This window comes from Octopus bimaculoides, chromosome 9 (assembly GCF_046866305.1).
Source record: "Octopus bimaculoides isolate indiv1 chromosome 9, ASM4686630v1, whole genome shotgun sequence".
Lineage (NCBI taxonomy): Eukaryota > Metazoa > Mollusca > Cephalopoda > Octopoda > Octopodidae > Octopus > Octopus bimaculoides.
Genome location: NC_142936.1, coordinates 18,082,785 through 18,097,593, shown reverse-complemented (window position 1 = coordinate 18,097,593; position 14,809 = coordinate 18,082,785). Strand labels below are relative to the sequence as shown.

At 33.6% G+C, this 14,809-nt stretch overlaps 1 protein-coding gene across 1 annotated transcript in view; it reads left to right on the top strand.

Moving 5' to 3' along the window:
* Positions 1-7,638: 7,638 nt before the first annotated feature.
* The window catches only part of LOC149133997 (uncharacterized), a 24,106-nt gene continuing 16,935 nt past the window's right edge, over positions 7,639-14,809 (top strand). The window contains exon 1 of the mRNA XM_089356906.1: positions 7,639-7,852. Coding sequence (XP_089213032.1) covers positions 7,792-7,852 — 61 coding nt within the window. The 5' untranslated portion in view covers positions 7,639-7,791. The remainder of the gene's footprint in view (positions 7,853-14,809) is intronic.

Sequence of the window (14,809 nt, the reverse complement as noted above, 5' to 3'; positions counted from 1 at the left end):
GCCACTAAGCATTTGGCCACACGTGCAAATGATTCTGCCAGCTCACCGCCTTAAAAGCATCAAAATAGTGATTGAACACACACACACACACACACACACACACATGTATATACTTGTATATTCATATACGTGTATACTGGTGTATCAGCTGAAAATCGTCTATCCTCCAGCTGTCACTTCCCCAATGTTCCGTTGGGCCAAGTGTAGAATAGCAGAGAGAAAGAGAACCAGTATGTATCTATGACTGATTGCGACTGTATAGGCATGTAAAACAAGTAGCAAAAAGGAGGTACACGCTGTCAGATCTTATCTACTTGTGCTTGCCAGTTAGCTTATGTATCTATCTATCTATCTATCTATCTATCTATCTATTATCTATCTATCTATGAATACGTTGGTGTGTTTTCTTCTCATGTACTAATCTTACCATATTGATGACATGACGCATACTTCAATTTGCGTTAACATTTTTTCCCCTCCACTCTGAGGAGTTATTTATAGCTAGCAATCAGAACAATTTATTCGAACTATCGAAGAAATCCATATTTTGCAACGTATCATTATACATAAATTTTAAATTTCTTTTTCATTATCTTTTAGCAATTTAATGGTTATCTCTCACCATGTAAATCCTTTATTTCAAAGCTAATGAAAAAAAACAAAAAAAAAAACAGAAGTTCATCGTTTACTGATCTATGTCTCTTTCATTTCTTTTTCGCTTTTTCTCTTTAATTAGAAACGCTATTCTTTACCATAATTTCTGAGAGAAGAATTGTCAATTAAGCAATTAACGCATCCAGTCTCTCCGAGTCGAAGCAGAGAAGTTGTTTGTTAAAATACTATCATCGTTTAGGTATTTCTAATTACTCTTGAAAAATGGCGAAGTGTCGACAAAATAGTGTAACATAAGCAGAAACAGTTCAAGTAGAAATCAGTGGTTTCATCTTGACTTCGGTATGAAACATGAGCTCTTCAATTTCAATTCTCGCCACTTAATACCTTCTTCAGTTTTCAAATTATTTATAGTGGAATTTAAATCGCAGCATGTTCTAAATGAAAAAATATATATTCATTATGAAAAAATATCAGCCTTTTGTTTTTTCTTTTTTTTTCCGTCATCGTAGCTTTCAAGGACTTTTAAGCGTTGGTTAAAATTTTTTATGGTAGGCTTTTGAAAATATCATTAATTCTCAGACAGTTGGTATTAAAATAGATATTCCTAAACATTTTCCGTTAAAACGTTGATAATATCTACATCAAGAAGAAATTGAAAGGAATAATTTATTATTTTCGGAGTGTTATATTAGCTACGTAAAACACACGTATGTACTGTTGCATTGTTTTTCCCGTATGCCAACTCTGATAGGGCAGACATGTGATAAAAGACATTCCAACCGTGACAAACACGTCATTCATTCAGACATAGAATATCAAAGAGCACATCCTCATCCAACGTGCTTTTCGTGCTTTAAGATAGTAGGATGAAATCTTTTGAGGTCTGGTTGTCCTTGCATGATGGCCGAGAGACTGTGTAGAGGTTCAACTTATGTTTTATTTTATAATAGAAACATGTTCAGCTTTCACTTTCTTTAATCGTAATTGCTGCAAGTAAGTGGATATGAAGTTATGCCATGATCCTCATGTGATATAAGGGTATATTATGTAATACTGATTTCAAATTGTAGCCCAAGGCCAGCAAGTTCGGAGTATGGAATAAGATTTTGTCAATCTTAGTACTCAACTGGTGCTTATTTTCTCAAGTTCGAAAGGACGACAGGCAAAGTCAACTTCGTCGGAATTTGAATTCAGAACGTGAGGACGGATGTAATGCCGCTAAGCATTATTGCCCGACATGCTAACGATTCTACCAGCTTGCTGCCTTAAGCATATCATGTAATATGAGATGTATTAGTGTTTTTTAGTAATCATCTCGATATAATCAGCTGAAATCTTCGAATGTCATGCAGCAGCATGTACACCGTCCAATAGCTGAAAGCAATAAAAGGATAAAAATACTCAAATTTGAAATTATATTTCTTTTGATTGATTTTCATACAGATGTCGCTCGATAATACAAATAATAGTGTATATTTATATTACATCACAACCATGTTCCTTTATGTTTTCTCAAGTGCTTACTAGTTTTATCCTTTGTCTACATAACCATATAATGATGGATAGTTAAACCAGTATAATCCTCAATATCTTCTCTATTCTCTGTATCACCAATATTTCCTGTAGACTATATATAACTGTGTTAAAGCATATTTTGTATTGTCTATATGTATATTTGAAGTACTGCATTCTGTACCTATCAGTGGAATGCTATTATGTACTTTACATATACAGTTTAATCTTTGTATTATGTCTATTTCAGGAATCCTTATAATTTTATTAGTCCTAATGCGCTTATTCTTATTGAATTTCACCTGGTTTTTAGATCCTTACATTCAAGATATGTCAAATACACTTTCTCTGTGTCTTTCAAATACACTGCAGGTTTAATCGAAATATTTTATCAATTTCCCCAGACAACTCAACTTTATTACTGGATATATTTGTCCGTATTATCCTATCTGAATGGTTTAGCCTTTAGCCTTCTATCAGTATATACATAATATTGTCTCATCGTCGATTTTGGAACATTTCTTTGGCATACGCTTGCGCTACTTATATTTAATTATCATTTCCAGTGTCCATAGTTATGAAGTTATTGTGCCTGCTGTTAAATTTAGACAAGGTGAGAATGTGTAGTTGAATTATATTTCTTACTACATTTAGAACGCATCATTACATTTATTGTTATATTTACGTTGGTATTATTATACTATCCCCTTAGTACGTCCAGAAAAAGCCTTTGCGGGGTTTCGTCCGTCTTTACATTCTGAGTTCAAATTCAGCCGAAGAATTCATGCTAATGAATCGAGTGAGTTATGAACATACAGTGGCCTCAAAGGAGTTCGTCTCCAATGATGAAATACAGAAGTGACTGGAATATTAGTATTCGAATCTGTTGGAATATATAAGAATAAATATACAAGTCATCGCTTGTATTTATGATTTACTAGATATTTTTTTAGTTCTATAAGAGATATTATATAATAATATTCTAATTGCAGAAAGTACCTAACTTTCTATATTGTAGAAAATACAATTATTCTGTGTCATGAATTATGGTGGGGTGAAATTATAAATTGAGTTATTATTCTTCTGGTTTTCCAGTCTAAACTTGATAATTAACTTAGTATCAAGTTGAGAATATTATGATTATAATTTATAACAAGAAAAGTTATATGCACTTATTCTTGTCTATTATTTTAGATATTCTATTATAGACTTTACTGCAACGTGTGTCATAGCCTTTCTAGCTCGTTAATTTCTAAGTATTGTTTGGTATATATCTCTTTTCTCTAAAAATATATTTCCATCCTGACCATCCCTTTACTCCTCCCTTTATTCCTTCGAGGGTTACGACAGTAAATGCAAATTTGTTGGTCACTCTGAGTTTCAAGCGTGATGCTAGTCATCAGCCATTTTGAATTTGATTCAAATTCAAAATGGCTGATGATCCACACACACACACACACACACACACACACACACACATATATATATGAGTGTGTGTGTGTGTGTTTATATACATGTGTGTCTCTATATATATACATATATATATATATATATATATATATATATATATATATATATATATATATATATATATGTATATATATATATATATATATATATAATAATTTTTCCAGAGGATGTAGCAACCGTTACCAATATAGCATAAGAACTTACCTTAGGAGATCATTAACTAGATTCCTTAAGGGTCGTTCTCACAGTTTATATTTATATTATAAGGTTTTTAAACTTTTAAATTTTCATATTCAAAAGAGACAGAGACTTCAAATTCGATATATCGATATATCGAATTTGAAGTCTCTGTCTCTTTTGAATATGAAAATTTAAAAGTTTAAAAACCTTATAATATATATATATATATATATATATATATATATATATATATATATATATATATATATATATACATGTTTGTATATATATGTATTACTGTTAAAAACAGTAATAATGAGGTGGTTAGCAAGGCTTAATAGGTATAATATGAAATATTTGAATAAAAGAAGGGTAAAAATACCGCTTGCCAAAGATGAAAGCGAATGCTTCAAAAGCCACCAACCCTACGATAAATATACACACGAGCAATGCAATGAGTATTTTAAAATATAAGCCTACCTTCAGGATGGAATTTGCAGATATTATACATACCACAATATCAATTGATTTCATGCTGTGCATGAGAAAACATGCTTTACAATCTTCAGTTGGAGATAGTAACATCTGTTTCTAAAATATTCATTACGTCAACTCGTGTGAGTTTCTAACCTTAAACGTCCCGCTCCCTTTAAAGAGAAAACTATTGTAAACAATAAAAAAGCAACTGTATAAAAGCAATATTACTGTTAAAATCAGTAATAATGAGGTGGTTAGCAAGAATTCTACCTTAATAGGTATAATATGAAATATTTGAATAAAAGAAGGGTAAAAATACCGCTTGCTAAATATGAAAGCGAATGCTTCAAAAGCCACCAATCTTACGCTAGCAATCCAATGAATATTAAAAAAAAATAGGTCTACCTTCAGGATGGAATTTGAAGATAGTTTACATACCCCAATATCAATAGATTACATGCTGTGCACGAGAAAACACAATTATAATCATAATAAAGGGTAAAAATCATTAATGATTTTGCCAGGGGCTCAGCGCGGAAATAAAAACCTTATAGGTAAATTTTACAAGTATTTTAGTAATTATATACATAAATATAACAAAGGATTGTCTATAAGCTTCTCCATGCGCTAGACAAATAGACACCAAAAGACGCTAGTACCACCTCAAAAACTCCGAAAAATGAAACACAGGCTGTAGTCGGGCAAAAGCAGGATAATGAATTAAACGTTTGGTTAGCCGTTTACAAGATCCTGTTTCAAACCTAAAGTTAAAAAAAAATTACTTACTGCTCTCATCAGCAACGATCTACACATACGTATACAAGCAGCGACTTCGTACAAATTTACTCCTTGATCAAAACTGCATTCACTGCAGAGTATGTTTTGATATACTACACGTGGTTGTAAAAGAGAGATGAGAGTTCTACATTACTGTATATTTCTAAGAGTGTGTATATATATTGCTGTATGAAGTCGCTGCTCGTACACGTATGTGTAAATACTCGTCAATTTATACTATGGAATGTCGTTGCTGATGAGAGCAGTATGTAAATATTTTCTACTTTAAGCTCGAAACAAGATCTTGTACACGGGTAACTTAAAGTTTAATTCATTATGTTTCTTTTGCCCGACTACAGCTCGTGTTTTATTTTTCGGAGTTTTTGAGGTAGTAATAGTGTCTATTGGCGTCTATTTTTCTAGCACGTGGATAGGCTTATAGCCAATCCCTTGTTATGATTATGTATATAATTATTGAAATATTTGTGTGTATATATATATATATATATATATATATATATAATAAAAAGAATATGTATGCAAGTATACACACATATATGTACATACTTACATCTACACGTGTATATAGATGCATATCAGAGTACAGGACGTTAGAAAAATGAACTACAGACAACGGAACGAAGACATTGGAAAACAGATGGCCACTTGGAATTATTCATTCGTCAGCTGCCTCTATTCTAACTAGACGTTTCGAAGATAAGGCAGAACGTACTCTAGAATAGTCTCTTCCTGAGTAGTGGATCGACCCAATAAACAGAGGATTTCAAGGTAGCAATCACAGACCAAGACAGGAAAAAATGGAGAGTTAAAACAACATTAAAAAGCCGCACGGCCAAATATATATGTGTGTGTGTGTTTTGTGTGTGTGTGTGTGTGTGTGTGTGTGTGTGTGTGTGTTGTGTGTGTGTGTGTGTGTGTGTATGTGTGTGTGTGTGTGTGTGTGTGTGTGTGTATAAGTGCCAACGGACGAAATCTCTCGGATCTTGAGTCACTGTGTTACTTCGGCTAAATATTAATATATATACATATATATACAAGGTTGAGGAGGGTATTGGATTTAACCAAACCCAAAAAGATACAGGTAATACCGAGTAAGTGCTGTATACCGACTAGTTATACCCCAGTCGTTGTATGAACAGGATTGGGGATTATAAGTCGTGTATTAGCGTGTGTATGTATAAATATATAAAAAGATAAAGAGAGCAATGGTAAAGTTGGAAATATATTTTATGGATAAAATATATTTCCAACTTTACCATTGCTCTCTTTATCTTTTTATATATTTATACATATATATATATATATATATATATATATATATATATATATATATATATATATATATATATATATATATGAGAGAGAGAGAGAGAGAGAGAGAGAGAGAGAGAGAAATGCATATTTATAATGGTTGAGAAGTTCGTTTCGCAACCACGTGATCTGGATTCGATGCTACTGCGTGACAATTTCTATAACCTCTAGATGAACACGTTGTGATGCAAAATAGGTGCACAAGAACTGTATAGAAGAATGCCGGCTGGATTGCGTCTCTGTCTCAAAAGTACATCTACGTCACACAAGATGCCACGTTGATTTTACAAGAGGATTATCTTAAGGGTACACATGTCAGAAGAGTGTCAAGCCATTAACAAAGTAATTCAATGAGCCTGTAATTAAGTTTATTCAACAACTGAATCGTCAACACTGAATCTCACAGAGCTACATACATAAATACATACATACATACATACATACATACATACATACATACATACTTATCCTTGTATCCCTGTATACATTCGCTAGCTTTTTCCCAGTAATTTAATAACAACACTAGCACCTCTAAGATTGAGTGGTCTCAATAATAATGGTGCGAAACCAACATGTTATTTTGTTTCATTGATTGACGAGGAAAACTCAGCTGCGAATATTCCGTATGTCGTGTCTTTGTCTATTCTCCGTCCGTTAAGTTTTCGTCTAGTTTCCCGTTTGCTCTACTTTCGTCTAACTTATTTCCTTGTGTTCTGGCTGTTCAATCCTTGATATATACATACGTACATACATACGTACATACATACGTACATACATACATACATACATACATACATACTTGCACAGAGGAGAGGCAGGATGTCGTTAAATTTTACTTTGACTTTCCGATTTCATGATCAATCGATCAATGATCAATATTGCAAAGGGATCGTTTGTTTTGACAATTATGCACACTCCCCGTTACAGAATTGTTTGTGTGTAACATTACTAACAAACGCGCGCGCGCGCTCATGCTCACACAGACGCACATACATACACACGCATGCTCACACAGACACAGACACACACAGAGACACACACGCACGCACGCACGCATGCTTTCACATACACACAGATATCCAAACTCTCTTACATATACACACACTCGTCCATGTTTGTGAGCATGCCTACTTCACGTTCACATGTGTGTGTGTGTGTGTGTGTGTGTATGTCTATGTGTGCTTGTGTGAGTGTGTGTCCTCTATACAAGAAACTCACGGAATAGGATGAAATTACTTGTTAACTTTGGAGATAAGTGGACCACGCCTTCTGTTGCCAAGTGGTAAGTATCGGAGAGATGTTGCAAAATGCAATCTATGTAGGCAGCTTCTGAAGTAACTAAGAGGTGTGAATGCAGTAGTTTTGTTAATATAAGTCTGTTACATAGAAATAAACATTTAAATTAATTTTATCATCTCTGAAATTCACATGAAATCAAACGTTATGGAAAAGCTGTATAAACAGTTATATTTCTTCTGCTTTCTTTTCGGTGAGTACTAAACTGTATTTTTTATTATTTATCTATTTATTTTTGTTATTCTATATATTTTCATTTGAAATATTTGTTGGGGACTTTTAACTACCAAGCAAACACACAAAGAAACAAAGATATAAAAATCTAATCATAGCACCATCAATACATAGTACAGCAAATAGGTAACTAAATGATCTCAAGAAATGCTAGCAATATCGATCAATTATTCTTCAAATTACACTCAACCCATATTGATTTCTAAAATTATAACAAAGATGCAGAATTTGAAGGCGATTAAGTAGGTAACATTAACCCCAGAATCTGATTGGTATTTTATTTTCTTGACTTTGGAAGGACGTGATTAGAACTCGGTATATAGAGTGCGACAACTAAATACATTTTAGTATTTAGCAATGACCTATTTATTACAAGGCGTTTTGTGCCAAAGTTCAAGCAATTCAGTGAGTTCAGCACCCTTATTGAACCCATATACCCGCATTAAAAAACAAACAGAAGGAAAAAACACACTGAGTAATGTAGTGTTAGATATGCTATCACTGAATGAATGATAGAAATATCACGTTGGAACGTCTTGGATTATAGGTCTGCTAAATCAGAGATAACATGAGATTAAACAACTACAACAATAATAACAACATGAATAATAATAACAACAACAATATCGTCAGTTCAATTTTTTTAATGATTTCTCATTTTGAGTCAGAGTTAGAAATAGGTAGGAGGGTAGTTGGACTTCGTCAATGAAATCAAACATAGTTTATCTTCCCGTATGGACTGAGAAGTAAAAACGGCTTCAGATATTTATTATGACTTGGAGGTAGAAGGATAGGACCGATGATCTTTATGAAGGCTTTGCAGACTTGTAGAATTTGCACTCTCTATATATAGATTGGTGACGTAGAAGAAACAGAGTGACTCAAGGACCGAAAGTTTCGTGCGTCAGCACTTATCAAACTTGACTCACTCTGTTACTTATACTACACATTAATGAAATATATATGTGTTTGTGTATATATGTGCATGTGTATGTGTGTATTTATGTATGTATAATAGACACGCATACACACACACACACACACACACACACACACACACACACACACACACATATATATATATATATATATACTTATAATAGATTATTGGTATATATTTCAGACGTCTTCCCGATTAGAATTGAATTCGCAAATAAATGCAATAAATGTAAAGGCCTTATTTTCCCTTATCTAACTTCACCCCGGCAAAACCGATAAAATTGTTGATTCTTTCTGTTAGCCATTAAGCCAGATTTTGCAAAAAATTGGATAGAAATAATTCCAATATTTCACAAGTATTTAATCAAATCCCGCAAGGGAGATGAATCGATATTCGAAGACGAAAATTAGTGACTATGTGAAATATATTGATTCTCTGTTGTACCAGGTATCTATAGACACCACCCTACCTTAACAACAATAATGTTAATAGTTTCAAATTTTGGCTCAAGTTAAGCAATTTTGGGGTCAGGGGTTAGTCGATGTCATTGACCTCTGTATTCCACTGGTACTTTACTGTATCGACCTCGAAAAAGAAACGGCAAAGTTGACCTAGGCGTGATTTGAAGTCAGAGTAGAAAGAACCCGAAAAGAAGTGCTGTTAGATATTTTGTTAGGCTCACCAACAATTCTGCCTACAAGCATCTTTTTTGACAACAGTAATGTTAATGGCTGCACCACCACCACCACCACCACCACCACCACCACCACCAACAACAACAACAACAACAACAACAACAACAACAGTAGCAGCAACAGCAAAATGAAAAAACAAACAGCAGCAACAACAATGAAAACATTCGCGTCAACGATAGCAATAGCAATTTCTTTAACACGAACACAAGGTTAGAACTTCGAGGAAAGAGAACAATCGATTATATCGACTCCAATAATTGACTGGTATTTAATTTTATAGACGATAGACGGATTAAAGGTAAAGCTGTTCTCAGCGAGTTTATATTAATAAAGTAAAGAGCTCGAGCAAATACTGTAAGGCATTTTATCCGATGCTCTACAGATTCTACCAGTCCACCACCCTAGCAATGTTAATAACATAAGCACAGGGCCTGAAATATCAATGTGGTGTAGGTTATCCATATAAATCTACCTCAGTAGACAACTGTACTGTACGTTATTATATCAACCCTGACAAAATGAAAGGCAAATTTGCCCTCAGCGGGATTTTAACTCAAGAAGTAAACTGCTGGATCAAATCCTGCATGGCATTTTGGGCAACACTTTACCGGTTGTACTAATCCAACATCTTAACAATAACAATGACAAAAACACTTTAACTTTTTATATTGTCACATGGGATCAAGACCTGTGCACGAGTGGTGTGTATTTCTTCAGTTCTAGAAATGGGTGATATGAAATCTGAACATCGAAGAATGATATTGAATAATACACGCCTAGTATTTCGGAACTTTCTACCATTATCTTCAAGATTTAAACCATTACGTACTTCACATCATCAAAGGCTGCAGACAAACAATCTATACTACAAAGTAAAGGGTATATAAACATCTGATGGAGGGCATTCCATTTCTCTAATATATTGCTAAGTCACTCAATCTCCAGTATTACATATACAATCAACAACAATTGCCAAGTCATATCTTCAGCATCCAAGAACACTGCTACAGTATCATCCATTGAAAACTGTCCCTTAGACTCAATTCAAACGGCTACAACACCCGTAAACATTGTTACAGCTCTGCTCTATCCTTCATAAAGTATCCCTCGCAATCAATCCAGACACACCTATCGCACTATGAACACTATTACAACAGTGGTTCATATAAGAATTTTGTTAAAATTTATGTGCAATAAATTGCTTATACATCTACAATACCGAAAATATTTTAACACTTTTTAATACAATTCCTAATGATATTTAACATTAAAAATGACAATGGCGGTCCAGTATAGTAAAATAGGAATCAAAGGGATCCATAGGAAAAATCTGGTTGAGAACCACTGTGTTACAACATGCTCCTTAGTAAACATTGCTTTGATTCAAATCAGGAGCATATGCAACATCTATGAACATAATAGCAGCACAATCCTTAGAAAATCATCATTCATACACTGTCTACATACATCTATAACATTCAGTAAAACTATATTATAATACCACCGTCTTTACGTGATCTCTCGACCTGCTGACAAAAGCAGCTATATCATTGTCTTCATTCATATCACATGCTACTGTCTTCAAAAATGGAAGAAAAGCATCGAACATTGTCCAATATGTTAAGTGTTAACGCTAACTAAACAATTGTTTTTCACGTAGATGGCGTCTCTCAGTAATTTACTTTTTGAAATATACTTTCTCTCTTTTTTAACATATACTTGCTGATAATATTGTCGTCTTTGTGAGTCTCTTACCACTATTTCGGCAAGTACGTTGAAGTCTATACCTCTCTGGGGATGTCTAAAAGAAACAAAACAAGTTTTAAGCTGCCTCTCGTACTTCTCTGAAATTAACATAAACATTTAGTCATTAAGCTAATGTCATCTTTTCTTCACTGCATAACCATTCTTAACAACATAGTAAATTCTCATTTCATATTAACACTAACTTAACTAGATGACGATGATGATGATAGTAATGGTGGTGGTGAGGGCTTTTTTTTTCTTTGTTGTATCATCTCTAGTCAGCTCTGATTGAGCAGTCACATAGTACTTAGGTACTTCTTTAAATGACTATATATGATCCACAGATCTGTTATTTTTATTGAGTTCACCATGTCACTGTACTGTACCCTACTGTGTGAAACGATGAATCATATAGGTGTTATGTAATAGTCTGTACTTACAGCACGATCTCAGTTGTTCAGTTGAATTCTGTAAAACCCGCCGATTCTACGAGAAATACCAACCTGAACGAGCGATGTGAAATTAGCCAGAGCTTCACAGTTGCTGTTCCCTAGAAATTAATTTTAGTAAAGTGAGTAAGGTGGCAAACAGGCATAATTATTAGCACGCCGGGAAAAATGCTTAGTGGTGCTTCGTCTGTCATTACGTTCCGAGTTCAAATTCCACCGAGATCGATTTCGCCCTTCATCCTTCAGGTCCGAAGTTAAGTTGTCTTGAGGCAGAATAGTGACAGAGTTACTTTACAAGCCCTCGTCATCCCACATTTACCTTCACCGCCGCTCCGATCATCCACATCATATAATTCGGTCAAATCCGAAATTCCAATTTTTGAGGATAAAAACGGATTTGTACTGGCATAGGGGATTACTGGAAACATGTAAATGCTTTCGTACACCGTTATGTCAAACGCAGTTACAGTGAACTACGATTAAAGGAAATAGCAAATGACATAGCTAAGATTAGCAAAGACAGTCAAACCTTCACGCATAATTTTAGCAAATACAATACAATATGTGACAGAATTTCCTTAGTGATTAACTGGCACCGTAATTTTGCTGGCACTTGAAAAGTATTGCATGAAAGTTTACCAGCATGTTGGGGAAAAATATCCTCGTTTCAAACAGATATTTCCTCAGCCGCCTATTGTAGCCTTAATAAAAATATGAGAGAACTATTGACCTCTATTTCTGACTCCAAGAAAACTAACATTGGAGTATCTGCACACTGTACGTTGAAAAACAGCCGCAAGAAAGGTAAGCCCTGTTTATTGTGCAACAACATGAGTCAAGTGAATTCCATTAGGAATCATAACAGAAATGTTATGATTTATACAGAAGATAGGACATGTAGTGAGTTCCATTTGGTATATGAGACAGAATGGACAAAACACAACTTGATTTATGTTGGTTGTACAATGGAACAATAAAACAAAGGATTTAATGGGCACAGATGTGACGTCAGGCACAATAACAATAGTTCGACTGAACTTACCGAATATTTTTCTTCAAACAGCTGCAATTTTGAAAAAGACTTGAAAGGGCATTTTCTCAGAAAATTTTCTGAATCTGCTACACTTTCAATATTGAAAATGCATGAGGAGAAATATGTTTGCGGGTTATTAACATCACGCCTAGGAGGAATGAATAGAATGACTGGAGAATTTCATCAAATTTAAACAAACCTCTTTGATTAAATATTCTTTCTTACCTTTTCTTTTTTCTTTCTTTTTTCTCTCTATTTTTCTGTCTTTTTCATTTCGCCAGTTGTAAAATTGAAACTTAAAGATTGATGATGTCATTCCATCAACGTGTGGTTTCTGGTTGCTCTCATTCATATTTTAGATTTGAATTTCTATAATTTTGAATCTTTATCACTTTTCATTTTGAACTCGACAAGGACAGGCTTGCTGTCGAAATATCGTTCAACCAATAAAATATCTATTGCAATCGCATCGCGCTCTTCGAGTTATTTAATAATAATAATAATAATAATAATAATAATAATAATAATAATAATAATAATCCAGCGAATTTCAATTATCTCCACGTGGTTAGTTGTAATAAGAAATTAAAGAAGGAAAATCCACACACTTTACATAGTTTCAATATATTTTATATTGTGTTTGTCGACCGGTTTCGTTTTTGTTAATCATGACATTAAAATTATTTTAAATACGCATTTTCTTAAGAAAAAAAGGAGGTAACTGGTGATCGTTATTATTGTGGACAGGGGAGATAATTGCTCATCTTTCAGGGTTGGGAAATATACACATGAATTCAAAAGCTAGAGTGGTGGGGAGAAATATGTACAGTGATGGGTATGTTATCGTGAATTAAAATATGTATAGAGATCAAAGTTGGTTATGCGTGCATATTTAGACGCGTTCTGTATTTTTCGATGAATAAATTTTCTTTATTTAAATGTTCTTGTATAGAAATTGTATCTTTGCCTTGGTAGAAGGGGAAAACCGTGAAATTTGGTTGGATGTTACCTGCACATCTCTCTACGTGTTCACTTAAAGATATATGTCTGCATTACGGGAACTAGATTTGCTCTTTATGTAGAGTGGTTCTCCGTCTCAATGTCATATTCATCTGTCGTATATAGTTATTTCCACAACCCGAGCAGGCTATTACATAAATTACATTCTCAGAGGCACAAGTGAAACTGGTTTTAATTGTGAAACTCTCTTCTTGTTTGAAAAGGAAATCTCCCACACACAACAAAGAAAATACGTAATTAAAATAATTTTAATGTCAAGATTTACGAAACCGCTCGACAAACACAATATAAAATATATTTAAAAATATATTAAATCTGTGTAAAGTGTGTGCAATTTCCTTCTTTAATTTCTCATATATATATATATATATATATATATATATATATATATATATATATATATATATATATATATATATATATATACTTAGCTTAGTTTTCACTTGTCATATTATTTCAATTTACAGGAGCACGTTTCTAAAATTTAATTTTAAGTACCAAATTCTGAAGCTAGAGGGTCTCACTGCGAAAGTTTTAAATGAAAGAGAGCATTTTAAGGTCTCTTACTTTGCTTGATTGTAATGCATAAAAGTAGTTGACTACTAAGGAAGCGAAACACACATGCTACGGTCAATATACAGATATTCATCATATTTTTCCTGGGCGTGGCTTCATGTTCTAGTGGAGATATGTAGGTAAATTATCCACACACATAATGCCATCAACAACAGGCATCAGTCCTTTTATAAAACTGAGAATAAAGGAATATATATATTCTTTTACTTGTGTCAGTCATTTGACTGCGGCCATGCTGAAGCACCACCTTTAGTCGAACAAATCGATCCCAGGACTTATTCTTTCTAACCCTAGTACTCATTTTACCGATTTCTTTTGCTGAATCGCTATGTTAGGGGAACGTAAACACACCAACATCGGTTGTCAAGCGATGGTGGGGTGACTAACACAGACACGCAAACATATATATACGTATATATATATATATACATATATATATATATATATATATATATAT